The sequence below is a fragment of the Vipera berus genome (assembly GCF_964194415.1).
Source record: "Vipera berus genome assembly, chromosome: 5".
Lineage (NCBI taxonomy): Eukaryota > Metazoa > Chordata > Lepidosauria > Squamata > Viperidae > Vipera > Vipera berus.
In genome coordinates this window covers 13,236,113-13,263,355 of record NC_138207.1, presented here as the reverse complement: position 1 = coordinate 13,263,355, position 27,243 = coordinate 13,236,113, and the positions used below count along the sequence as shown (strand labels likewise).

Here is a 27,243-nt window from a genome sequence, read left to right as displayed (position 1 = left end):
GTTTCCTCTGCTTTAGAGATGTGCAAAGTGTGAATTATACATGTCCCCTCTCAAGGCTTTTGTGGTTTCATGAAATTTTCTTTTTACTTAGGAGTGTGATCATCTCTTCCCAAGCAAGAAAAGTCATTTATTTGAAAAACCGCTAGACTTAAGGAAAGGTGTGCAAAATGTTTCAACACTGAAATAACCGATGATGTTGTCCATATCTCCCTAGGACAGGGGTGGGGAATCTTGGCTCTTTTATGACTTGTGGACTTCAACGCCCAGAATTTCTGAGCCATCCATGCTGGCTCAGGAATTCTGGGAGTTGAAGTCCACAAGTCATGAAAGAGCCAAGGTTCCCCACCCCTGTCCTAGGATCATTTTTGACCTTTCATAAGATCATAAGAGAGTATCAAGGGCAAGGCTTTTCAACCTTTGCACCCATTGTACCACTTTTAGGATATGGCAACATCCGAGGAACACCAGTCGCCTAAGAAGGTGTCAAAAACCTGATGACCAAAAAAAAAAAAGGAAAAAGTACAGGTAGTCCTCAACTTACAACAGTTCGCTTAGTGACTATTCGAAGTTACAATGGCACTGGAAAAAGTGCCCCCCAAGCCACAGCCGAGCAAGACACCTGCCTGCCCGCCCGGCGGCGCTCTTCCTCCTGTCCCAGGTTTTCATTGTTGTGATATTTTTGTTGAGGATTGGCAGTGGGGGTGAGGGGGGTGTTTGGTTTTTATTCCCCCCCCCCTCTGCTGGGTGGTTCCAGCAGGTTTTGGTCACTTCACATGACCCTGGGACACTGTGACCATCACAAATATGAATCAGTTGCCAAGCATCTGAATGTAAATCACAAGACCCTGGAGATGCTGCAACATTGCAGCTGATCGGCGCTTCTTCTGGGCTCAGCAGAAGCGCCGGGATCAGTGCCAAGCTCCAGCTGGAGCCTGGCGCTGATCCTGGCACTTCCACTGAGCCCTGCAGCTCCAGCCATCTCTCACTCAGGCTTGTGCGGTGCTGCCACCAGTTCAGCTCATTCCCCTCCCCCGGTACCACTTTTCTAGGATGGTCGCGTACAACCTGCTAGGTGCGAATGTACCACAGGTGGTACCCGTACCACTGGTTGAAAAGCCCTGATCTAGGGAACAGACCTGTTCAACTCTGAATCATTTTGGGCATCTCTAAATCTCAAAGTTGTATTTAAATGAGTCCTATTAGAAATACCTTTAGAGGGGGGAAAAACATGTTCCACAGCCTCTCTCGGGAATCAGTGACTACCATTTTAACAGCGAAACTTTTAAAGAATGTTTCATTTCACACTGATCTTCTTGCAAATCTCTCATTTTTTTGTATCCTTCCTTCAGTGAACTTTTTGAGAGTTGCTCCCTAAACCTCTCTGTGAAAAGACTTCTTGATGGTTGAGTTAATTCATTTTGATTTGACTCTAGGGTAGGTTTTTTGCTGCACAAAAGATTCAGTTGTGGGTGAATGGGTTCCTTGTTTTTGCCAAGATCAGGAAAGCTTGAAGATTTGCTTTTATTCACCCATACAAATGCTGCTATTCCACTTGCTTCACATTCTCTGCAGACATATTTCAGGCACAACTGCCGTTTCACAACTCCAATACCAGTACAGTAAAAAACAAATTTGCGAAAACTGCTGAATTTTGAAAGTTTTTTTTTAAAAAAGTGGGCATATATGTCTAGATCGACTTGATCCCCCTGGTGCACCCTACATTGAAACTTTAGCAGAAGACCTCTTTGGGCATAGTTCTACCACATGAGAAATAAAACATATATCTATAGCGCTCATGGAAATCTGGAAATGGTCACCTCCCAAAATGCATGTGTTGGAAGTTCAAAATATGGGTTAATTTGAAGATGGGAATTTTTGCTCACATTCCAATCCAGAGATGTTACATCTTTGTTACTTGGTACGTCTTGCCCTCCTTCTCGTATACAGTGCCGAAGAACCAGCTGCGTAGATCCACTGGTACTGTTTTCACTAAGATTCCATATTCTTGCCGTTGAATCTCCAGATCTGCAAAACAAACAGCTTCTTTAAAACCAAGTACAATTCTTTTCAGTCAACCTCCCCAAAGACTTAACAGAGGAGAAGAATACAGAGTGTTCTTGAAAAGCATCAAGAAAAGATGTACTACCATACAACTGACTAATATTCAGTTATAAGTAGACCTTGATTTATAACTAGTCACTTAGCAATCGTTTGAAGTTCCGATGGGGGAACTTGTGGGGTTACGTATGACCCAGATTAAAAGTTTTGATGATTTGGGGGGGGGGAGAGGGACCCCTATGGTCTTATGACCACACTCCAAGTGCTAGGCAACTGGATTGCCTTTTTGGATATTTATAGCATCCCAGTTACATGACCGTGTTTTATAATGAAAATTGGCATTTACTTATGGTTTTCACCAAAACTGGCCCGTAGCAAACCTTTGGTTCACCTAACAACCAAAGCAAAAAGGTCATAAAATCAAGTCAGTTATGTGACCAGCCAGCTTTTGACCATCACAACCATAACTGGCAAGCTCCATCATAGTCGTAACTCAAGGCCTGCCTGTACAACCATTCACCACGTAGAGATGATTCCATAACAAGATTCAAACTCCTTGGGCTTTAGACAGATAACCTGACTGTTCCTGTTCAAGCAACTAAGCTAGAACAGCACTGCCTTAACATTCCCCTTTTCGTACATCACTTATCCAAAGTGTTTTATGTGCTAGTAATCAGAATCAAAGTCTCTCGTTTCCTACATTTCCAATTCAACAGGTTCATAGATGAGGAAATGAAGACGTTTTCCTTAGGATTAAAACTGGAAAAGAGAAGTTATATTTTCAACTTTTTTTTTAAGAAAAAAATCATACCCTGAGGCCAAAAGATCACTGACAGGGTTCCAGGCGCAGATGAAAACTTCAGATTCGTGACCCCGCAGCACCACTGCTTTGTTTGGAGGGATTTCAACATCACCATCCACTTCCATCATGTCTGTATGATTATCTGTCGAAAAGAAACCGTGAGGAAAGGGAGGCATGCTACCATTAAATTACTGTTGTTTTGCTACTGTTATTATTCATTCGTGCCCTATGTCTAGCTTATGGGATACCTAAGGACACCAGCACTTTTATTACAGGTAGTCCTCAACTTACAACAGTTCATTTAGTGGCTGTTCAAAGCTACAACGGCACTGAAAAAAAGTGACTTGTGATCGTTTTTCACACTTAGGACCCTTGTGGCCTCTCTACGGTCATGTGGTCAATATTCAGACGTTTGGCAACTGACTCATATTTATTTATTTATTTATTTAAAAAATATTTTATTGATTTTTCCAGTTTTGCATATAAGTATTTAGAAGGCAACGTGGTAATTGGGTTAAACAATAATTCAGTAATACAATCTTTGGTAGGTATCTCAGGTTAGATCATTAAATATTTCTTCTCTGCTTCCCTTAACATTTGCTATTTCATATTTAGGCTAACAGTTTTCTAACTGCATCAAAACTTAATATAAGCTTCAATGTCGCAATTACACATTTTTTGCTTATATATATCTTAATAAATCTCAATAAACAATCAATATCCTGTTGTTAAATTTTACCTAGGTTTAATTTTTAATTACATATTTCCAATTTAATTTTTAATATCCGTAGCATTTAACTTCCAGGCAACCCAAATTTCCTTTGTCTCATTTCATGAAAATTATAATATCTAAAATACACATATTAGTTACTTAACTATATTTTTATTCTATTCCATAAACATTTCCTATTTCACACCCTAATACACCACCTTGATTATATTCTCTGGGCTAGTAAATAATTCAAACTGGCTCATATTTATGACGGTTCCAGTGTCTCAGGGTCTTATGATCCCCTTTTGTGACCTTCTGACGACCCTGTTACTAATGCAACAGCTGCAGTGATTCGCTTAACAACTGTGGCAAGAAAAGTTGCAAAGCGGGGCAAAACTCATTTAACACATGTCTCACTTAGTAGCAGAAATTTGAGCTCAATTGTGGTCATAAGTTGAGGACCAGCTGTATTCGGTTCACTCTTTTTACTCTCTTAGATATGTTGTTAATGTGCTACCTCACACCTCTATTAGAATTCTTCTTAGTAAGGTTCCATAACCTTTTCTTAAATTAACTGAATACTAAAAAGAAAGTAAGATTCCACATCCTTGTCATTGATTGTGTGTACATTTTAGTCCTAAAAGTAAGAGTGTCCTTTGATAATTTTGGACTACAATTCCCATCACGTCCATGGGATTTGGGTCAGGAATAAATAGGAGACATACAGTGATAGCCTTAATATTCAGGATGTTCCAGTTTGGAGATGTTGTAGTAGATTCATACGCTGGTCTTAAGAGGTGGTGATTTAAATTCCCCACTCGATCAGATTAGAATTAATTTAGTTTAATAACTGTTCTATAGAATATTCTATTTGGGGGGAGGGCAGGGAGGCTAAGATGACAGATGGATAAAAAAACACACAAAATGCTTCCATTATTGCCTTATCTTTAAAATTGGATGAATTGCACATGAGCATGTAATTCAGTAATAACGGGAATAACAGGTCTGGCTTAAAATAAAGCCAAACAGTTTTGAAATTTATGCAGGGTGTGTTTCTTTGTGCATGTGTGATTCTTCTACCCCTCCTCCATGATAAAAATTATGTATGCTCCAAAAGGAGAATATTAACTGGTCGATGGTTGTTTCCCAAAATAAATCTGTTTTATGTAAAGATTCTTGGCTCTCACAAAAACAGCTTGTTGGTAGTTTTATCATTCATCTAACTTGAGTTGAATACTCTAACTACATCGTCATGGTTCAGTAATATGTTTGTTTGGCAAGGAAGACATATTAAGCACATATTTCTCAGTAAACAAGACCAGATGATTTACCAAAAGCAGTTTTATTGTGAGCTAGCATCAAAATCTTTTTTTTTTTAAATAAAACGGTAAAAGGTTATGTTTGGATTACAGGAGCAGAAGTTGAAAACGATCACGTAGTGGTATTTTCCATGAAATGAGAGCCCTGCTAAGCATAGCCTTTGATCCCTGGCAAACTAATTTAAGAGGAACCTTCTACTCCTGGGTGGAACAGTAGTCCTAGGAGACAAGAGGACTTTGTGTGCTCACGTACATTTATACATGTGCTTGGGAGTGTGAAAAGAGACTGAATTAGCTATTCCTGCACAACTGGCATTGAACAGAGCAGATGGATATATTTACTTCGAAGAAGACAGAGGGCCTCTAGCATTTGCCTGTTTCGCCAGCAGGGGGGGCTCACTCTCTACAATCTCCTTAGATCAGTGTTTCTAAAGGTAGGCAACTTTAGGAGATGTGGACTTCATCTCCCAGAATTCCCCCATCAGCTGGGGAGCAATGGTGGCTTAAAAAAAAATCTCTATGTTGCAAAACCAATCCCAAATAATACTTATGTAAGATGGGATGTTTTTCCCCTGATTCTGGCTTTTCTTAATTTATCTTCTCATCCATCTGACTGACTTGAAGGTTGAAATGCTTAAAATACCACACACTATATCCCCCCCATTTTTAAAAAAAATAAAATAAAAATGTTTAAATGTTTTGAGTGTTTTTTGTATGCGGAAAGTGGGACAAACTGAGGACATACCCAGGCTGTCTACCAACCCATTTACAATTTATTAACTGCAGCTCCACTCACTTGCTATAGTGTGGGCGCCATTCTCCTCTCCATTTGCAGTATTTTCACCATTTTTCGTAGATCCTTGTTGATTTGTTGAAGCCGCTGCGGCTGCGGCCGCAGCTGCCTGCTGCTGAGCAAGCTTGTCTCTGTACGCCTGCTGCCTTGTTTGTACCACATCGGGCATCACGGCATCTATCAGCGAGAGAGACTCTATCGGCCGGCCATCAAACAAAGTACCATCCTAAAAAATACAGGGATAGAAGGCAAGAGATGAGTGGAAGAGGAGAAGGGGCGGGAAATATTTCATGAGGGATAGGTAAAATCTGCAACAGAAGTTAGAAAACAGGACATAAACCCCATAACATGCTGAAGTGAATTAATTATCCAGAGTTTTTATTAATCCTGTTTACCGAAACTCATAAAAGTTAGGTATTAAGGCTGATTTAGAGTTGTCCGCAACTGCCTGTAGTTGTCAAAGTATATTTATGCTACGAAGGGGTTGATGGATAAGTGCAGATTGCAGATGGCTGAGGAAAACACTTCTCAAATACCAAGGGTGTGTTCTGCGGAAGAACGTGCTTTTCATGAAGATTGGTTGATCTGACTTCCTGTTCTGTGTTTGAGCACCCCCTAGCCAGAACATTAAAATTCGCAGATGTATGAAGGCAACACCATCTACGAACAACAGACATGTATCTTCCCTCGCAGTGTAAAAGAAGTCATCTTGACCCTTAATGCAACTGTAATTCTCTTTCTAAGAAGTGAAGAAGTTATAGTTATAGCCACCTAATTGAAAATTTAGTAGGAAGCTACCGTATACCATATAGATAGATAACTTCTATTGTCATTTTTTACTGTGGGCACATTTTTGAAATTTTGTTGCTTGCTCTCAAAAGTGTACAACATAGATAACACACATTTAAACATGCTATATACAACATAGGCATAAACCTGCACCCAGTGGTGGGATTCAAATACCTGAACAACCGGTTATCTGCCTGGATGCCACTTCTGGAAGTCCGTTCTGAGCCAGAAAGGTCTCCCAGGCCCAGAACGGCCCAACGGAAGTGCATGGACGCCACTTCCAGAAGCCTGCTGAACCGGTGCAAACTGGCTGAATCCCTACACTCCTACATATAAATAACATACTGTAGATATTAATCACTGTCCATCTTGAATACATAATGGAAAGAGGAAGCTTTAGAGTTCACAAGGTTAATGCTGTATGGAACAAAACTGTGAATGATTCTGGATGTTCTGCTTCGAATACCACAGAAGATAAACAAGGAAACAAGTCGTAAAGAGGATGTGTAGTGTCCCAGACAATCAGTAGTCTGATTGTTTATATTGACCAACAGTGGCTATTCATGGCTTTACTAGGGAGTCTCACCATATTCCATATGGGAAGCAGATGTACTAGCTACTGAGTTTCACCCCAATATTCTGCTATTTTGATATGAAGTCATGTCACCTGTAGTAATACAGGTAGTCCTGACCTCACAACAACAACCGAGCTCAGTTTTAGTCATAAATAGTTGCAGCTGTGTAAACTGAGTCACCACATGACCAGGCTTGATTTTATGACCATATTTACGGGCGGTTGTTATCACCATGGTCAATAAGCAAATTCTGTGGGTGTGAATCTGAATCCAACGTACCTGACAAGTAGTGAGGGGTTGCCAGAAGACAGCAAAAAAATCCCACAAAATGTGATCATATGACTGTGGGATGCTGCAGCTGGTCGTAAGTAAGACCAAGTTGCTAAATGTCCCAAATCTGATCATGTGATCACTTTGAGGACAGGTTGTAAATAAGTTTATTTTCAAGTCTATTGTAATGTAACTGACCAGTCATTAGGTCAAAGACTACCTGCACTCCGCTACTCCCTTTTGGCAAAAAAAAAGCTGTAATTAAAAGTTCAAGTGGAGTTATTTCTATTTTACTTTCTGTTTATTCGGCAACGATTATTTGGCTTTTTCCATGCCTGTTTTGCAAGGAATACAGACCAGGATTTAGCTCTCTTTTAAATAGGCACCTTCTTACTTCTTTCTCCTGTCTTGCTGTGTTGCTGGCTGGCAAGAGCAACTCAGCCTATAAAATAATGATTTACTTTAAACTGAACCATTTCCATAACCCATCCAAAGAGGCCTTTGGGGATTGGCAGCCAATAAGGTCACTAGAGTGTGAGGGTCAAACTCTGACTATTCGAGGTGCCCTCAGAAGCACATGCCCTACAATAATGGGTTCAGCTCACTACTATTCCCAGACCAGTGGAAGCCTTCAAATTGACTATTTCTCAGTGGCTTTCAAGCACAGGACTTATTTCTGGATCCTGCCAGTAATTAAAAACAGAGATTTCCTTTGTACTGGATACAAATGCTGAAGAGTTCGTCCATTTTTAAAGACAAGGCAGTGACGAAACCTCTGCTTGTCACTTCTTAGACACAGGGAAAAATCAATATAAATCAATAAGCTAACAGTCGTTACCTCTAGGAGAAAGGTTGGCAACATGGCATTGGCAATACCACTAGATGGCATCTGTTCACTGATTTAGTAAATCGGGTGTTTTTAAATAAACTGGTGATGATAACAAAAAACAATAATAAGCAAAGATAGTACCAGTAGTGATAGGTGCCTTGGGTGCAATCCCAAAACATCTGGAATGTCACCTGAACATCATCAGCACTGACAAAATCACCACCAGTCAACAACAAAAGGCAGTTTTACTCAGAACAGTTTTTACATCCTGTGGGGATATCTCTAATGCCAACAAATTTAAATTTCACACACACACACACACACACACACACACACACACACACACACCCTTGGGAAGGACTCAACAGGTGGATAAAAATGCCAAATCCAGGTTAAACATCTGGCTGAACCTTGTTACCAACCATAATAATAGTAATGGGATTTCTGAATACAAACTGATAAAACTCTTGGCACATGAGACGACAGATTTAACCATGGTTGATAAGAAGAAGGTGAGGATATTTGATGGGGCAAGACCAGGAGATAGTAGACTAGAAGACAAAGAATTGGAGAACATCACAAAGTGTCAAGATCTGAAAATCAAAGTTGAAAGATTTTGGCATAAATTCGCTGTAATGGTCCCAGTGGCATACTAACTACCGTATCAAAAAATCTCGGATGGCACTTAAAAGAAAAATCTGTCAATTATGAAAAACCACAGTGCTTGAATCTGCACATACTATGCAGACACTAGATTCTTGGTACGAACTCAAAGATTATGAAGGCCAACACCAGCTAACAAACTGGCAGCTGTGCTTTCACATTGTTGTGAAGAGATTACAATAATCCCCTTTTACTGTCCAGAGGGCAATGAAGGCAACTAAGGAGAGTAATTAAAAATCAGATAAAAATCTGATTAAAAGTACTTCAAATCAGTATGAACTAATTCAAAGTGAGAAGGCCAAAAGAAAAAGCTTTGCTGACCTAGCAAAAAAGCTAAGCCAAAAGACCAGAAGGAAAACGTTGTGTAATATGCAAGTAATGAAGGACAAAATCTGGTTGCTTAATAAGAGTTCTTTGACTGATCATGATGTCTGGACAAGTCATATTTAGAAAACTCCAACTGCTGAGCCCTTTAATAGCAGCAGGAACAACTCATTAAATGTGTACTCCATGTGACTCCCAGTGCTTGAGAGGGGCGGGGTGTGTGTGTTACAAATTGCATAAAACAGTAAAAGAAAGAAAACAATACGATATTAATGTAAATATAAGAAGATGAAAAAACTGGAAGGGACCAAGGAGAACAATCCAGTGTCTAAAGGGGGCTTCAGCCAGCTTTGCCAAAGGTCTGGATAAAGACCCAGATCTTCAAAGCCCTTGGAAATAACAGCACACTGGAAGGGTTTATTATTATTTTTTTTATTTTATTTTAATCCCATTTATATCCCGCCCTTCTCCGAAGACTCAGGGCGGCTTACAATTTAAAGCACAAATCAATGTGCTTAGCAATAGCCTTCATTCTATGTATATGCCTGCTTATTAGGGCTTTCACACACACCCCAAGCGGCATTATTACAAAGTCAGCTTATTGCCCCCAACAATCTGGGTCCTCATTTTACCTACCTCGGAAGGATGGAAGGCTGAGTCAACCTTGAGCCTGGTGGGATGCGAACCTGCACTAATTGCAGGCAGCTGGTGTTACTTAAGGAGGCATTAGCCCACTGCTCCACCAAGGCTCTTATAAGAGCCTTGAATCATGGGGGACACCTCATTCAAGAGAACAGGTATTGCTACAGATAAAGATATAGTTTCTGGTGAGTTGACAGATGGTGTCTGAAGACTGACTAGCTATCACCATGTTCCAACCTAGGTGTAAAATGTTCCAAGTATAACACTAGCTAGTTTTTCACCTAATTGTGAATTTTGGGAAGAAGCCAAATCTTGCAGGGTCTTTATGTTTTCACAGTAGAAGCATGGAGTTTAGCATTTCTTCGTCTAACTAGTATTGCAAGTTGCAACTTTTGTTCATACCCACAAAGTCATGCAGCAGTACAAGGTTGATGAATCACTGCTTCAGGAGCTAATGTCCCAATAATGAATCACATCAAATTCACTCCGGCTTTTTAGCTAGAAAAACACAGTGGCTTCCGGGAAACCAAGGCTTAAACACACAACTCAATATGCAGTCCATATTGAGATGCTGACTGTTGAAGAATGGATTTTGAAATTGACTAAATTAGCAGAGATGGCGAAACTAACCACTCTGATTAGAGATAATGGACTAGGCTGCTATATGAGAGACTGGAAACAGTTTGCGGACTTCCTACACGCTAAATATAATAACAGATGGTTAACAGAGGGTTTTGAAGATTAGTGTAATGTTTAGCTTAACCTGTTAGGGAGGAGAATTTATTGCTTTTTTTTTCTTTCCTTCCAGCACCTGCCAAAGTGGAACCTAAATGTTTAAATTTAATTGACCACTTTTTCCTCCTTTCTGGTACACTGCACTATTTTTTTTCTTTTTCTTTTTTTTGTTGTGGCTAGGGCTGAATGTATGTTTTTGTTTTGTCGCATTTGGTTTGTTTTACTGTTCTGTATTTTTATTCTTACTTTACAACCATTTGTTTAGTGACCATTTGAAGTTACAATGGCACTGAAAAAGTGTCTTACGACCATGTTTTACAACTGTTGCAGCATCCCCATGGCCACGTGATCACACTTCGGGAGCTTGGTAACTGGCATGCATTTGTGACAGCTGCACTGTCTTGGACTCATGTGAGCATCATCTGTAACCTTCTCAAGCAGACTTCGGAGAATCAGAGTCAATGGGAGAATGTCAGATGCACTTAATGACCACATGAATCACTTAACAACTGTAGTGATTCGCTAAACAACTGCAGCAAAGAAATCCTAAAATGGGGCAACACTTACTTAGCAATGGAAATTTTGGGCTCATTTGTGGTCCTAAGTCAAGGACTACCTGTATTAATTTTTACAGATGCAGGGAACTCCCTTTGATGGAATTGTCCCTAATTTATCTTCATTACTTGCTCTGGTCTGTCTCCCACACAGCATGGATTCATTCCCCCCCTCCAATTACGAAAGCTGTGAAGAGTTTCTCAAAGGAGAAAGTAGACGTATAATCAAAGGTGATAGAAAAATCCGTATGCCACTCAACCACAACTGAGGTATCAAAAAGGATTCTTATGTGATACAGGGACAGCATAAAGAACCATGTAGCATTAAGGAGCCTGATAAAGACTTGGCTGGGGACCCAAAGCAGCAACTTCAAGGTGTCAAGTTAAGATTCTCACATCATGTGACAGGAAATGGGAATTTAGAATACCAGAATACCAGAATTGTAAAGGATTTTGGAGGTCTTCTATTCCACCTTCCTGTCCAAGCAGGAGACCTTATACCATTATGTGCAAATGGCTGTCCAATCTCTCCTTAAAAATCTCCATTAATGAATATTATTGATTAAAAAAAACCAATTCCACGTTTGATGATAAAAGTCAAAGAGAAGGACAATAACATCATCAAGCTCCTCAAAACTGTGATGCTGAAAAGTTGTTGCCATACACTACCATTTCTGCCTGGGAATTAAGTATGAAAGAGGTGGCAATCTTTAACTTAATGCAGTATTTTAAACCCCAAAATACTACAAAACCCAAGGACACTCCTGAACCTTACCAAAACCAACCAATGATGTCACAAGTTCAGTCCCCTGTGGCTTTTGGTTGCAATAACAGTAGTAATAGTATTAGAAGTACTACTATTAGTGTAGTACTAATAATAACGGTACTAATAATAACCGAGTGCCGCGTAACAGAGTGAGCGCCTGTTACTCGTCCCAGCTTCTGCCAACCTAGCAGTTCGAAAGCACGTAAAAATGCAAGTAGAAAAATAGGGACCACTACGGTGGGAAGGTAACAGCGTTCCGTGCGCCTTTGGCATCTAGTCATGCCAGCCACACGACCACGGAGACGTCCTCGGACAAGCGCTGGCTCTTCGGCTTTGAAACGGAGATGAGCACCGGCCCCTAGAGTCAGAAACGACTAGCACGCATGTGCGGGGGAACCTTTACCTTTACTTTAATAATAACGGCAGTGTATCCTCAGAATTTTTTAAAATTGTTTTTTTACTGGGTTAAAAATACCTATTTCTTCTTTTCACGAGACACACTATTAAAGTGTACTTCATCTTCCTAAGTACTGAAAAAATTCTTTGAATTTTTAGAGCCTTAATATTTGTTAAGTGTATAACCAACGCCATTAAGCAGGGAACAAAGCATTTTGGTCAGTGTACACCAGAGTGTAAGAGCCCTGTAAGCCAAAACATTACAAAGAATAATTGACCTGAACTGAACCCAAATAAATCTATGTTTGAAATGCTTCAGTCTTATTTAACGAGAACGCATCAAGGGAGACCCACGTAAGGAAGAGGGTATCTAACACAAAAGCAGCAGTCCACAGACAAGGCAGGATAAGGACAGCTAAGGAGGAGGGGGAGCAGGAAGAGACAAGTAGTCCAGAATGTTGCAAGAAAAACATCCCAATGCTCCTGTAGATGAGGACATGTCTTACCTCGTTAATACTGACTTCTGCCTCCACATACTGCAGGCCTTTTTGAATTATTGAAATCAAAGCAGCTGGGGGCACCAGAGCACCGTTGATGTTGGACTGGCTGATATGGCTCTCGATACCGAAGGTAAACGCTGAATGAGAAAACCCTAGGAGCAAGGGAGAAATTACAGAGATGTTTTCATTTCCAGGAAGAGCACCTTGTCAAGTCACCAACAGCAGCTGCGGCTTCCCCCCGCAGAGCCATGTGGAAGAAGATTTGGGTGCCTTCAGACTCCAGGCTGTATCTTACTCTATCCCCCCCTAAAGTGTTACTCCACTCCTGTGACCCAGTTTCTGGATTAGCAACAGGAAAGGGAATTCTTTGGGTGCTATTTTAAGAAATAAAGGTAGCCCTCGACTTACGACCAGGATTGGGCCCCAAATTTCTGTGGCTAAGCAAGATGGCTCTTAAGTGAATCTGCCTTTCCCACTGTCGCAAAAGGCGACCACATGATCCCAGGACACTGTAACCGTCATAAATACGAGTTGGTTGCCAAGCATCTGAATTTTGATCATAATGGGAAGGCTGCAATGGTCGTAGGTGTGAAAAAAGGTCATAAGTCACTTTTTTCACTGCTGCTGTAACTTTGAACTGTCACTAAATGAACTATTGTAAGTCGAGGACTATCTGTAGATTCAAGGAATTCAGTGAATTCAAACTTAATTTAAATCTTTCTATCTCCTTTTCTGATTCCTTTTGGAGAGAAACCAGCAGGGCTTTCTGACAATCCCAAAATAGAATTATCCCCAAATAAACTTTTAATAATAACAACCCAGTAACTTCATGTTATTGCCATTCTTCCTAAATGTTCAATAAGAGTTAAAGGATAGCCAAGGAATCCTGACTGCCCCTATCTCCTGCAAAATCATGTTTACCAAACACATATTTTGCTGTCTTTCTTTAGAAACATCAAGTTAGATCAATCTGCAGACAACAGATACCTTGATTCAGTATTATACTACCATTTTAATTCTTCATTGGCTAATTCTTTTTATGTATCAAATTACATACTTCAGGCCACCAAGAAAACAAGCTCATATGGTTAACAAAAAAGCCCAACCAAGAACAGGAAAAGTAAATCAAGAATATATCAAATATTGTCAAGCAATTAAAAACAATACCAGAATGTAGCATAAGAAACAAAAAAATGTTTGACTGATTATGTATTATCAAGTCAATGTCAACTGACACATATTGAGTTTTCCCCATAATGTTGAAAAGAATAACACATCTGTTTAAAAAGTTCTGCTTTAAAACAGAACAATAAAGAGGCCTATTTAACACTAGTTAATATTAACCAATCCACCAACATTTTAAATAGGTCAAAATTGGGTCACAGTGAAGGACATTTAAGATATTATCACTCAATACTGAACCGTCACAATGGATTATTGGATTGTCATTGAACTTTTCAATCAAACAAACACCTTCTATATAAGTTCACATCCAGCAGTTTGGAAATGAGGCATGAGGTTACTCATAATACACCTGAAAAATGCTACTGACATGAAAAGAAATTGTCTTCTCCTGTGTCATAGCGAAAAATTTACTACAGGTAATCGAGTTACGAGCGTTCACTTAACACTCATTCAAAGTTATGTGATGAGCGCCCCCTAGCGCTTATGAGCAAGTCCCAAAGTTACGAATATTGCAGCACCACGGCCAGTCGTTCGCCCTTACGAACGACTTCAATAGCACTGCAACATTCACCCTATTACCCCCACCCACACTCCTCACAACTGCTTCCCCCTCCTTTCTTGCTGCGCCGGACTCACTTACCTTACAAAAATCCTCTCTGCCTTGGTTTCTTTCCCTTTGAAGGAGAGGAGAGCCGGCTTGGAAATGTTTTCTGCACCGAGAATGAAAGTTTCTGGAGTGTTTGAAGTTGCGCCAAATCACGGACCTCAGAAACTTTCATTCTCTATGCGAAAGGTGCCCATCTCCTGCTCCTGCCCCCAATTCCTTCCTGCCTGACAGCAAGCCTGAAGCCTTCAACTGAGGGAGAAGGCCAGGCCCCTCGCACCTGTGTCCAGCCCGCTGGACCTCACTGCGCGAGAAAGTGACCCCGTTGTCCCCGGAGCCTTCCTCCAAGCGGCCTGGAACGGAGGCCGGGGAAGGCTTCTGCATGCCTCTGGAGGCTGGATCTAGCCCTTGGAGGACTGCTCCAAGCTGCTGCTGCCCGGAATGAAATTTCCAAGGGCCTGATCCAAGCCTCAGAGGGGTTTTCCAAGCCGTGTGCGCCAGGAATGGAGGCTGGGGGAGACTTCTGCATGCCTCCCGAGGCTGGATCCAGCCCTCGCAGGACTGCTGCCGCCCAGAACGGAGCTTCCAAGGGCCTGATCCAAGCCTCAGAGGCATGCAGAAGTCCCCCCCCCCAAACCTCCATTTCTGGATCAGGCCCTTGGAAGCTCTCCCCCCCTTTGCGGCCTGATCCAAGCTCTGGAGGCCTTTTCTAGGCCTCTGCTGGCCAGATTTGCGGCCACTGAATGCTTCTGCACCCATTCCCTGCGGCCTGATCCGGGCTCCGGAGGCCTTTCCCAGGGCACTGCAGCCCAGATCTGAGGCGGGGGAAGCTTTCCACCACCACCCACCAGGCCCGATCCTGGCTCTGGAGGCCTTTTCCAGGCCCGATCGGCAGGAAGGGAGGGAGAAGCATGCGGTATCTTAGTGGATCGGGGAGGCCTTGGGCGCCTGTTCCAGCACTAGGCCCTACATGGCCTTGCCCACTCTGAGATACCTCATGTTCGCTTAACAAGCCGCGCGTGTTTTAACGAGAAACGGAGTGATCTCATACCTCGAACAAGATTCACTCTACAAGTTTTCGATTTACAAATGGAATGGGCAGGCTCCATTACACTCCTAATTTGAGGATTACCTGTATTTAAATTGTCAACAATGCATCATGCATCGAAGGATCCCAGAAAAAAATCTCAAAACTTTTCAAAAAATTATGCGTGGGGTTGTTTTTGGTGCCTTCAAATCAGTGTTGTCTCCTGACAAAATTGGCTGGATCACACCCTGCAAATTTCTTGGCAAGATTGCCAGTATCTCCCTTAAGGTTGAGAGAGAATGACTGGCTCAAGGTCACCTAAGGAAAGATTTGGAACTCACAAACTACAAGTTTCCAAGCTGATGACCCAACCATTATATTACAATGATTAAATCTAGAGGGAACAGTTAGTTCAACACTCGATACTAAAATGAAAATTATATTGGGGCAAGTACGAGAGAGGGGAACATTTTCTACTTGACTGCCACAGTGTTTACACCTCCACATATTGTTGTGTTTTGAATGGTGAGGCACTGAAGCATACCCTTATAAAATCTTAAATCTCTGGCAGCTTTATTCAGGAAAGAAGTGCTGCTTCAAACATTGAACACCCTTTACAGTTTATAGCACCGCTGCTACTGAATCTGGACCAGTTTACAATCCAACACCTGCATTTTGCAATAAATGAAGCTTCCAAGTCATCATCACAGGCATTTCCACAAACTGCTTGAATAGTTTGATTGAGAAAGCCTTTCTCAGATGAGTGATCTCTTCTGCAAAATCCCCATTTCTCTCCCTCACTAGAGAAGAAAAACTAATCCAACTGTTTGTATTTAGCTAGCTGCTGTACTTAAAGAAAGCTCGCAGATGTGTTGGGATATTGGCATGGAGAAACAGCAAAGGAAGAAAGATACAGCAGATCAAGTAAGCCTTTAAATAAAACTGGCATTCCTTACAAAACAAATCTCAACCTATTTCACAAAAAGGCTATTTATTATACATGGGCCTATCAAGACTATAACTTCAATGTTGCTATTAGATTGCTATTAGAACCCCAACCCTAACCCTCACAGTTGAGACCTATCCCCTCACTCGAGACAGTTATGGAAAGGAATCACATGCCCAAAACATCCTATCAAAACAGAATTAATTCACATTGGTGCGAGGGGCTGAGGCTGATAAACCAGTATCACCTATGCAAATGGAGCTTTTATTACAGGTTATCCTCGAGTTATGATCACAATTGATCCCAAAATTTCCATTGCTAAGCAAGAAAGTTAAGTGACTTTTTGTCCCATTTTATGACCTTTTTGCTGCAGTTGTTCAGTGAATCACTGCAGTTGTTAAGTTAGTAACACAGATGCAGGGTGGATTTGATTTAAATCCAGTTGAGTCAACAGCATGTCAGAGGAGGAGCCACTGCGGGACAGAGATGACAGTTGCTCTTTAAAAATTATGATTTAAATCCAGTTGATTTAAATCAAGCCTTTTTTATTAGTGATTTAAATCCTCCTCCTCTGACATGCTGTTGACTCACCGACAATCCCATTCACTTTAATGGGACAGCTGGTGATGCAGCAGTGACACAACAAGGTGAGGGACGTGGCGGGTAGCAGGTGAGTGGATGCCTGCTAACAGGCGCTGCCATGATGGATCTGAAATGACAGGTACTCTTTAAATGTAATGACTCATTCTTGCTGGTAATTAGAATCTTTAATATTATTATTTGCACACAAAAAAAGGTTTCCTATTTAGAATAATAAGCTGTCAGGTTAGTAAAACAGCGATATCAAAATCGATTTTAGGTTAATAGGTTAATCACGCATACCGTGTTTCCCCAAAAATTAGACCTACCCCGTAAATACGACCTACCCTGATATAAGCCCTACCCCCAAAATAAGCCCTAGTTAGCACCCTGCCCACTCCGTTCCCACCTCACTGCCGCAATGGGCAGGAGAGTGTGTTGCGCTGCTGTCGCCACAAGACAAGGCAGGTGAGGGAGGGGGTGAAGCTGGCCCACACGCCCCGCACCCGCTTACTTCAGGGCATCCCCAGGCCCTAGCCAGGCCATTCCTTGCTCAGCAACCTTCCCTTTCATTCCCCTGCCACAGAGGATGGGCGGAATAGGCCTGGTCCCCCTCTGGCGTTTCGGAGCCAGGGGGGAATGACGGCGAAAGGCTCCGTTGCCACTGTGCGTCGCTGGAGGGGCTTTCTTTGCGCTTCACCCAACAGATCATCTGCCCAGTGGCAGCCGCTGCCTGCTACTCCACCAACTCCCCCGTGGCTTGCACCGTAACCGGGCAGCGCAAGCCTCCCTTGAACACCTCCCTCTGCCAGCCCTCTGTTGCCACTACTGGAGAAAATGGACAACAGGGAGGGGAGAGGCTCTGTGCAACGATGCAGAGCAGAGAAGAGCACTTGCTTGTCACCCTGCATCACCCCGCATCTCTCTTCTGGAAATGGCAGCCCGTTTCCTGCCACTTCTCTTCCCGGTGCTGCTTTAGAGTTTGGCACGCCACCGCCCAAGCTCCTCTCTCTTCCCAAAAAACCTTTCTTCACTAACCTGCTTTCCAGCTTTGGCACGTTTCTCTCCTGCTGCAGAGAGTTTGTGGGACTAAAAAAACTTCAGTCAGACCTTCCAACTTCTTGCGGGGGAAAAAAAATCTCACAAGAAGTTGGAAGGTCTGACTGAAGTTTCTTTAGTCCCACAAACTCCGTTTCCCTGCAGCAGGAGAGAACGTGCCAGAGCTGGAAAGCAGGTTAGTGAAGAAATGCTTTCGGGAAGAAAGAGGAGCTGGTGTGGCCCTGAAGTAAGCCGGTGGGGGACACATGGGGTAGCTCCACCCCCTCCCCCACTTGCCTTGCCTTGTTGTGGTGGCAGCGGCACAATGTGCTGTGCGGCCTCCTGCCGTGAACGGCCACAGAAGTGGGCTGGCAGCTAGGCGGGCGCCTACTGAATGGGGCTGTTGGTGCCGCTCCCATGAGACAAGGCAGGTATCACAAAAAAATATAAGACATCCCCCTAAAATAAGACCTAATGCCTCTTTTGGAGGCAAAAAATAATATAAAGCCGGGTCTTACTTAGAGGAAACGTGATAGTTGGAGAACTACTCAAATTCTTTTATTTAATTAAAACACTTAAGAGCCTGGTACAGATGCATTTTTCTTGAAACAATCATACAGTTTGTAGTGTATATAGATTTGCAAAACAATGGGATAAAAGAATACTCCTGAACTTTGCTTTATGATTTATCTCATGGTTACTGTGAAATTGTGTGAATGCATCAATGCAGTGCACGTTATCTCAGCTTGCAAAGCTTGGATTCATTGAATGAGTTTACCAAAAAATGTAAATATTGCAGAATATACAGCCTCATGCTACATAACTAAGCTCCATTTCATGCTGAATAAACTAAATTAATGTGTCTTAAATAGAAAACTATATTTAGATAGATTTTTACTCCAAAAGCATTTTATTAAAATAAATTTGATAAAAATAAAAAAAATCAATTTAAATAAAAAAAATCTGTCTTTTATTTTTTTAAAAAAAATAATTGATTATTATCCACCCTGCTTATATATTAAGTGAGTCTGGCTTCCCCCTTGACTTTGCGTGTCAAAAGGCTACAAAAGGTGGTCACATGACCCTGGGACACTGCAACTGTCATAAATACTTGCCAGTTGCCAAGTGTTTGAATTTTGATCACACGACCAAAATGGTTGCAAGTGTGAAGAACAATCATTAATTCACTTTTTTCAGTGCCGTTTGCACTTTGAACAGTCACTGTAAGTAGAGGACTACCTATAGCTCTACACCTTATTAAATAACAAGTTAAATCTCACCACAAGCAAGCTATAGGATGGGGTATATGCTTAAAATGTCTTCCTTTTCAGAATGTGAGAAAGCAAGCATCAAATATGGATCCGTGCTGGCTTCTCTGTATAAGGGAGTTATTCGGATATATTGTTCCCATCTGCATTATCAATGTAGTGCTGATTTTATTTTTTTATCACAGAATTTGCTCATAGTTTATTCTCAAATTGCTTAACTGAAGGCAGCATTAAAAGCACTGCTCTTAGTGTTTATATTTAATCCCCACTTTTGGAAACAACCTATTTCTTTTGTAAACACTGGCTAAACATACCAACCCTAAAACAAGGGTGAAGCACTGAGATGTATTTGCTAATTATTATTTTTTTCTGTCTTCATTTCTTTTTAAAATTGTATTGGACAAGGGAGAATACAAGGAAGGATTAGCCACAATAAAACATTTTAATTGTGTGTGCATGCCATCACCAGGCATGCATTATTTCTGCACGCCCTTTCAAGAGCAGCATAATTAACATTTTGCAAAGAAGGAAAATTAAGAATGATGGATCTAAATGCATTGTTTGCTTTGCCCTGGAAAAGTTAAATCTGTCATGAGGAAGAGATTCGACTTAAGCCATTTATACATAATTAGAACTTTCAAAATGTCCCCTACTGGGATCTTGTAAAAAAGATAAGTTATAGAAAACGAGATACTGAAATGTTGCACGTATAACAGCAGAAAATAGAAGGCGGGTTTATTTCATAAATATGCTAACTGCATGGTCTAGATCAGGCATGTCAAACTCGCGACGTCATGTGATGTTGTGCGGCACATCTTGACTTTTTCCCCATTGCCAGCAATGGGGTGGGTGCGGTTTTGGCGTGATGCGTCTGGCCCGCGGGCCGGCAGTTTGACATGCCTGGTCTAGATCTTGATGAGACAATGCAGATAAGAAGCTGATTTTGAATAAAAAAGGCCATCTATATATGATGGTGGTGGGAATGAAGAGGTAGAATTGCTTTTGCCCCATCTTAAACTTACTGGGGGGGAAATGAAGGCAGTCTTCAACTTACAACCATTTGTTTAGTGACTGAAGTTACAATGGCATTGAAAAAAAGTCACTTGTGACCATTTTTCCCAGCTACAACCACTGCAGCATCCCCATGGTCATGTGATCAAAATTTGGATGCTTGGCAACAGGCATGTATTTATGATGGTTAGCGTTTCCCAGGGTGATGTAACTTTGTAATTTTCCCAGTTGGGTTCTGACCAACAAAGACAATGGGGAAGCCAGAGTGACTTAACAACTGTGTTACTAAACTTAACAACTGTGGCAAGAAAGGTCGCAAAATGGAGCAAAATTCAGCAGTCTTGCTTAGCAAAAAAATGAGAATGAGAAATAATCCTCTATCACAAGTTTATGACTTGCAATTATGCAGTACATTTTCTCATTTACTTTTAAACCCCTACTGAAGTGGTACATAAATCTATGCTTGAAACAAGCACAACCTCAAAATGGAAAGGTTGAGATTACAGCCAGAAATATAATCCCATGTCAATGTCCCACTTGTTAAATGCCAAAGCATCCAGAAATCTGTGCTTATTTAGGAAGCCTTCCATTCTATTCAGTATCTGTTAACAGCTATACGTGATTTCTCGAAGCTGAAGAATTTGGGGTTTCAGGCTTATGGTGTTTTCTTGTTAAACCTGGATTTTGTGGTAATATTTATGGTATCATGCCAACTTTATATACTATTTTAAAGGAAAAACCCACAAAACTGGGATTTGTTGTAAGAATAAGACCTTCAAGATACTCACAATTCTGTGTACACAAACAAAATGGATTGGTGATCAGTCAACTTAGTGACCATTTTTAAGTTATGATGAACCTCCCTGGGGTGTGTGTGTACTTATGACATGATTCTAATTTCCGATGATCGCCCGCCCCCATGCCCCGCAGTCACATGACTGCACTTCGGGTGCTCAGTAACCGGGCCACATTTACAGTCATTTGAAATGTTCCATGGACATTGTGGTTCTCTATTTTATGAAGCTTTTGCCAAAACCCGGCATTTATATCCAATTTTCAGCAAAACAGTTCCCATAGCAAACACTGTTTTGGTTAATGACTGGGACGTTTACAACTGCAGTATTTCTGCCCCCAAAGAATTGGCCTTGTGGACCGGACCGGGGGGGGGGGCAGGGGAGAGGGGATGGTTCTGGTGAGCGACGGTCAAGGGTCTACGCAGTTACATTTGTGCAAGGAGTGGACAGTGTGTCGCCGCTCATGCCAATGGAGCACGTGTGCATGTGCTTGCACGCTGCTCCTGCAAATGGGGGTATGCATGCGTGTGCTTGCCCACACTTTGGGCAGCCTGGTTTTGAACAACTCACAGCCCGGTAGTGGTCCGTGGTCCAGAGACCCCTGGTCTATATCTATGGGTGATTATGATATCTGGTGACATTCTTGAAGAAAGAGAAAACAAAGAACATAGCACTACACTATTCAGCTTAGAATCCAAGGATGTCACAACTTCATTAAAGTTTAACTTTTGCTTGGAGGTATTTCTCCAGATCTCAATGCTGTTCAGAACAAGGGGAATATATTTGCAGACAGAACTTTTTCTGTGGTTAGCACTCTGAATTTTATCTATGCACACATGAAACCACCATGGGCCCTTCTGTGTTGGATGCCGGATAAAAGCAATTTTCATCAATACTTGTTTTACCATAAATTTTATCCAGTCATATTACTGTTAAAGGTGTTATTATGGATTAAACTTCATCACTGTTACTCATTCTTTCTGTAGATAATCTTCCTGGAACATAAAATATAACCTAAGTAAAAAAAAAATGAAGAAAAGAAAAAATAAATAAATAATTCTATCAATCCATGCATGACCACAAGCCAGGCTTTTAAGAATTGATACCTTGCCAGCTCAGAGGTGTTTGTTCTTTCTTGCATCTGAAAAATTTCTGTGGCCAAAACACATATGGTAACTCCGTCTTAAATAAGTCTTGGCCTCATACTGCAGTTCAGGTTTTTTTTTGAATATCTAGAAATTTAACCCCCAAAGCTATTTTTATCATGTGCTTGTCCCATCTTGGCATAAAGTCATTTTTGTGTTTGGCTTTCAGAACAATAGTCTCTCAACAGTGCTGTCTTCAGCAAATCACAATGACACAGTAACGATGCATGTTAATCATTATCACCATGCCAATTCTGCTATTACATTCTAGTCCCTCAACAGCTGACGCAAAGTTTTAAGTTGTGTCATTTGTGTGATAATGAACCAGACATGTTTCATCTCCTGTGTTCTCTTGTGACACCCACAATCTTTCAGTTATCTATTCAAGAGGGCAGGATCACAATTTCCAATTAATCACCAGTTGCAGAACTTAATATAGCTGAAGTATCTGCTTTGACGTTCTGCTGCTCCTGGGAACAAACCAGCTAAGAAACTGAAAATCTGGACGCAACATGAGGTCATTTATATATGCTAGTTATTCTGCCCCGTCAGAAAAAGGATGGGGAGCACAAAGGAGAGAGGAACAGAAATAACACAGTAATAGTAGCCGAAAGAGGCCAAGAAAGGAATTAGTGGAAATAAATGTAGTAGATCAAAGTCTTTCACATCTTAACCCAATTCTTGTCTGGTTAAACAAAGCACCACCCTCAAAAAATGATGGCAGGGACAGCATGCTGAGGGGAATCCTGAGATCCCCAGAAATATATACTAAAATTATTTAGAGAACAGAAAATGAAAAGAGCAACTATCTTCTGGAATACAGAGTAGCTTGTTAAAAAATGGAAAGGAAATGAGAGAGAAATGGTAAAGGAAACAAAAAGACAGTTTTGAAACCAAATGTAATACCATCTCAGAAGCCAGGCATCCCCTCAAGCTGGCAAGACATTTTCAGTCTAATAATAATAATAATAATAATAATAATAATAATAATAATAATAATGACGACGACAACAACAACAACAACAACAATAATAATAATAATAATAATAATAATAATAATAATAATAATAATAATAATAATAATAATAATAATAATAATAAAGTTGGAAGGGACCTTGGAGGTCATCTAGTCCAACCCCCTGCTCAGGCAGGAAACCTTATACCATTTCAGGCAAATGGCTGGCCAGTCTCTTCTTAAAAACCTCCAGTGTTGGAGCATTCACCACCTCTGGAGGCAGGTTGTTCCACTGGTTAATTGTTCTAACTGTCAGGAAGTTTCTCCTTAGTTCTAGGTTGCTTCTCTCCTTGACTAGTTTCCATCCGTTGCTTCTTGTCCTGCTTTCAAGTGATTTGGAGAATAGTTTGACTCCCTCTTCTTTGTGGCAGCCCCTGAGATATTGGAAGACTGCTATCATGTCACCCTTCATGACATGATGTACCAGGGGAGGGCAATTAATTTTCCCCAAGGGGCCATGTGATAAACTGGGATTGTTATGGAGGGCCACCCCCCACATACACGCAAACTGTAGGCCAGACAGGGACAGTCAAAGGGCTGGAGGTGGCCCACGGCCATGAAATGCCAGTTCTGCTATATGTTTCGCCCTGCATTATTTCAGTTCAGTTCACATTAATCTTTAGTATTCAGCTTTTCACAATACAAAAATCTTATCTCTCTGGATTTTCATTCAGTTTATTGGAGAAGAGAATCCTTGCATATTAAACCAGGGACAATTTAGGCACAAGATCCTTTCGTTGGAACTGTGTACAAACAGCAAGAGTCAGTGGAATTCTCAGGTATCCCTGTCTCTGATTAAAAGGAAACATTAAATTGCTGTTTTCTGCATTAAACATAACCTGTTTACTTCAACACCCACAATAGGTTCACTTAGAGCCATTCTCCTCAAATGACTCGGACTGCACCCAGACATGAAAACAAAAGGGATGCAGAGCTTTTAGATGTTTTCTTGATCTTCCAAGTTGTATCAAGTTTGTTTAAATAAATATAAGGATGAAAAATAATGGCATTAGAGATAAGGAACACACACACACACAGAGAGAGAGAGAGAGAGAGAGAGAGAGAGAGAGAGAGAGAGAGAGAGAGAGAGAGAGAATTTCTGAAAGTTTTGAGATATTTAAATAAATAAACAAATCTACATTGGTGAATTTCCAACAGGCAAAAAAGATTTCCTTATCACACTGACAAAAATTAAAAGAAATCCAAATCAGAATGCCTCCAACTAGCATTTTTCCCCCAATTACACATAAAATATATTTCAAACTTTGTAGAAAAAGTACCTCAGATCCCTCCAGCTGGATGCATACTCAAGCAAGGTATCCAACAATTGAATAAAACTGCTGTCTATAACAGTGTTTCTCAAACTTAGCAACTTTATATTACCTAGACTTCAAGTCCCAGAATTCCCCGGCCATCATGCTGTCAAGACTGAGGAAACACTGGTCTATAAAGTTGATGAATACTGGTACTCTTTCTTGCAATACAAAGAACGGGGAATGTAAGGTCAGCTAGCACAATCATACAGCCAACATGGTTAACAAGGAGGCATGCTAGGAATTTATAGTTAAGCAACATCTGCATAGCCTAAGTTTCCCATTTTGCTATGTCATGTCAAATTAAATGTCTCTGTTTTATCTGTAAATTGAACGTGTGCCATTACTATCAACTAAAATAAAACAAAACATAAATCAACTTTTAGCCAGATGACCAAGAAATGCCACTGTCTTAATAGTCCTTACAGAACAGAGGAATAATGGAGCAAATACAACACTGTATCTTGACCAACCAGTAGCATTGATCACCAAGAAGATACTCAAGGAGCAATTTGGAAACGCAGGTAGACCTTGGCTGTGACAGCAATTTTGATTAGGACTGCCGTTGCTAAGAGATGTAGCAGAAAAGCACAATGTCACGTGTCCACATCACTTAGCAACGAACAATCACAGCTTTTGTTGTAACCCCAAGAAGCATGGGTTATTAGCTGGGAAGCAGTGGGGATCCCAGACAAAAAAGTGTGGGGGATGCACGTGAGCCCAAGGAAAGGATGCTACAGAACTGCATAAGTGCAAGGAAGCCGGAGGGACCTGCTGCTGGTTTTCCCATTGACTTTGCTTATGGGAAATTGGCAAGGAAAGTTGCAAGGCAATCAGAAGAAGACCACAGGACTCTGCAACCATCATAAATGCTTGCCAAGCACTTGAAACGCAATCACGTGTCTGCAACGGTGCTATGACAGCTGGAACTTTGAAGGCCAGTTTTAAGAACCACACATTCAGTACTATTGTAACTTCAAATGATGGCTGAATGAGTTGCTGGTGAATGAGGACTATCTGTAAACAGAATATAATCAGGAACTACATTTGATGAATTAGAATTCTGCAGCATCTGTCTGGAAAAAGCTTTGGTTTGATGATTTGATGGTCAATGCAGCTGTCAGTCAACCATGCACCAAAAATCAGTCAAGTTTATTTTATGATCTACAGATCATAAAAATGCATAGTATTTTAAAAACTAAGAATACATAATTTTCTTAACTGTAACCCTCAATGTCCTTATATAAGGTAACATATTTGCTTCCTTAACAGAAACTTTGCTAAAGTCGCTTCAGGAATCTGATCACAGATATTTAACATAAAATTGATTTGACGTCCCCCCCAAAAAATGTTAAAAATATGACTTACTGATTTGCGTTATGCCACTACATTAAATTTTGAGAAATGGTCAAAAAAGATCAGTTAGATGCTTTATGGAAGTATACAAATTTAAATCTCAGTTCTGGCTAAAATTTCGTTGCTATTATTGCTCTTTTTCTGTATCACTCTTCTTATCAGAGAAGGGGAAAAAAAGCAGTTTATAAGAAAACAGTAGTTAACAGTTACAAATGGGGGGCTGCCACTGAGAAGGGTCTCTTCCTCTAAATCATACCTATCAATGAGATTCAAAGGGTGGGCCCAGCTCTTCCCACCGAATCTTACTGGGCCTGCAGTGTTACATACACACACACACACACACACACACACACACACACACACACAAACACACACACGCATACTGTATTTTTCCGTCTATAAGACGCACCCTTGTATAAGACGCTTTGGCATGCAAGTTTCTCCGCGCCAATCAGCTGTTTGGCGGAGCGCCGAACAGCTGAGCCGGCAAAGCCAGAAGTTTGGCTGGCCAACGATCTTGCCCCTTCCCGTTAGTGGTAAGTCCACAGAGGCTTGACACCTGCACCAGGCGGCATGGCAACCCACACAGGCATGCACTGGGCTGCGGAGGTTATCCATATTTTTCTGTGTATAAGATGCTGCACTCGTATAAGACGCACCTGATTTTTGAACAGGGTGTTTGCAGGGGGAAAAAAGCATCTTATACACGGAAAAATATACCATTTAGTCATGTCACTTGAGAATATGACAGTCACATTTTACTGTTATTATTAGATTTATAACCCATCTTTTATAAGAGGCACTCAAGGCAATATTGTTCTGAACCAGCCTGCTACCGGCCTTGCAATAAGGCAAACCCCTGTTCAAACAGTAGAGACTGGAGAGCGTCTGAGGCTGAAAAGCGTCTGCCAAGATTTATTACTCAAACAACAGAACAAGAAACAAAAACACTGGAACTTGAATCCTCAAACGGAAGGGTTGCTTTCAGCAACCAGCCCTTCCCCAAACACTCCTTTTATTTAGAGTTCAGGGTGTGGCCTCCCTGTGCCTCCTCCCGAGGAGACCCACAGCCTTTCTCTGTTTGTTCCTGCTCGACTGCCTCCTGCGTCGGGCGTCCTTGAACAGGGCCAGCTGTGGGTCATCATCCTCCGCACTATCGGGCTCACGCAGCTGAGAAGAGGGCCCCGGCTGGGGGCTCTGCGAAGCCTCCAAGCCATCATCAGCCAGTTCGTCTT

The 27,243-nt window shown here is 41.2% G+C and overlaps 1 protein-coding gene across 3 annotated transcripts in view; it reads right to left on the bottom strand.

The window, feature by feature from the left end:
* Positions 1-27,243, bottom strand: part of TBL1XR1 (TBL1X/Y related 1) — a 239,898-nt gene that overhangs the window by 22,899 nt on the left and 189,756 nt on the right. For all 3 annotated transcript variants that reach the window (XM_081328269.1, XM_081328270.1, XM_081328271.1), the window contains 4 exons: positions 12,734-12,879; positions 5,688-5,910; positions 2,870-3,002; positions 1,884-2,025 (listed from right to left, as the gene is read on the bottom strand). In XM_081328269.1, the coding sequence (XP_081184395.1) occupies positions 1,884-2,025; positions 2,870-3,002; positions 5,688-5,910; positions 12,734-12,879 (644 nt within the window). The remainder of the gene's footprint in view (positions 1-1,883; positions 2,026-2,869; positions 3,003-5,687; positions 5,911-12,733; positions 12,880-27,243) is intronic.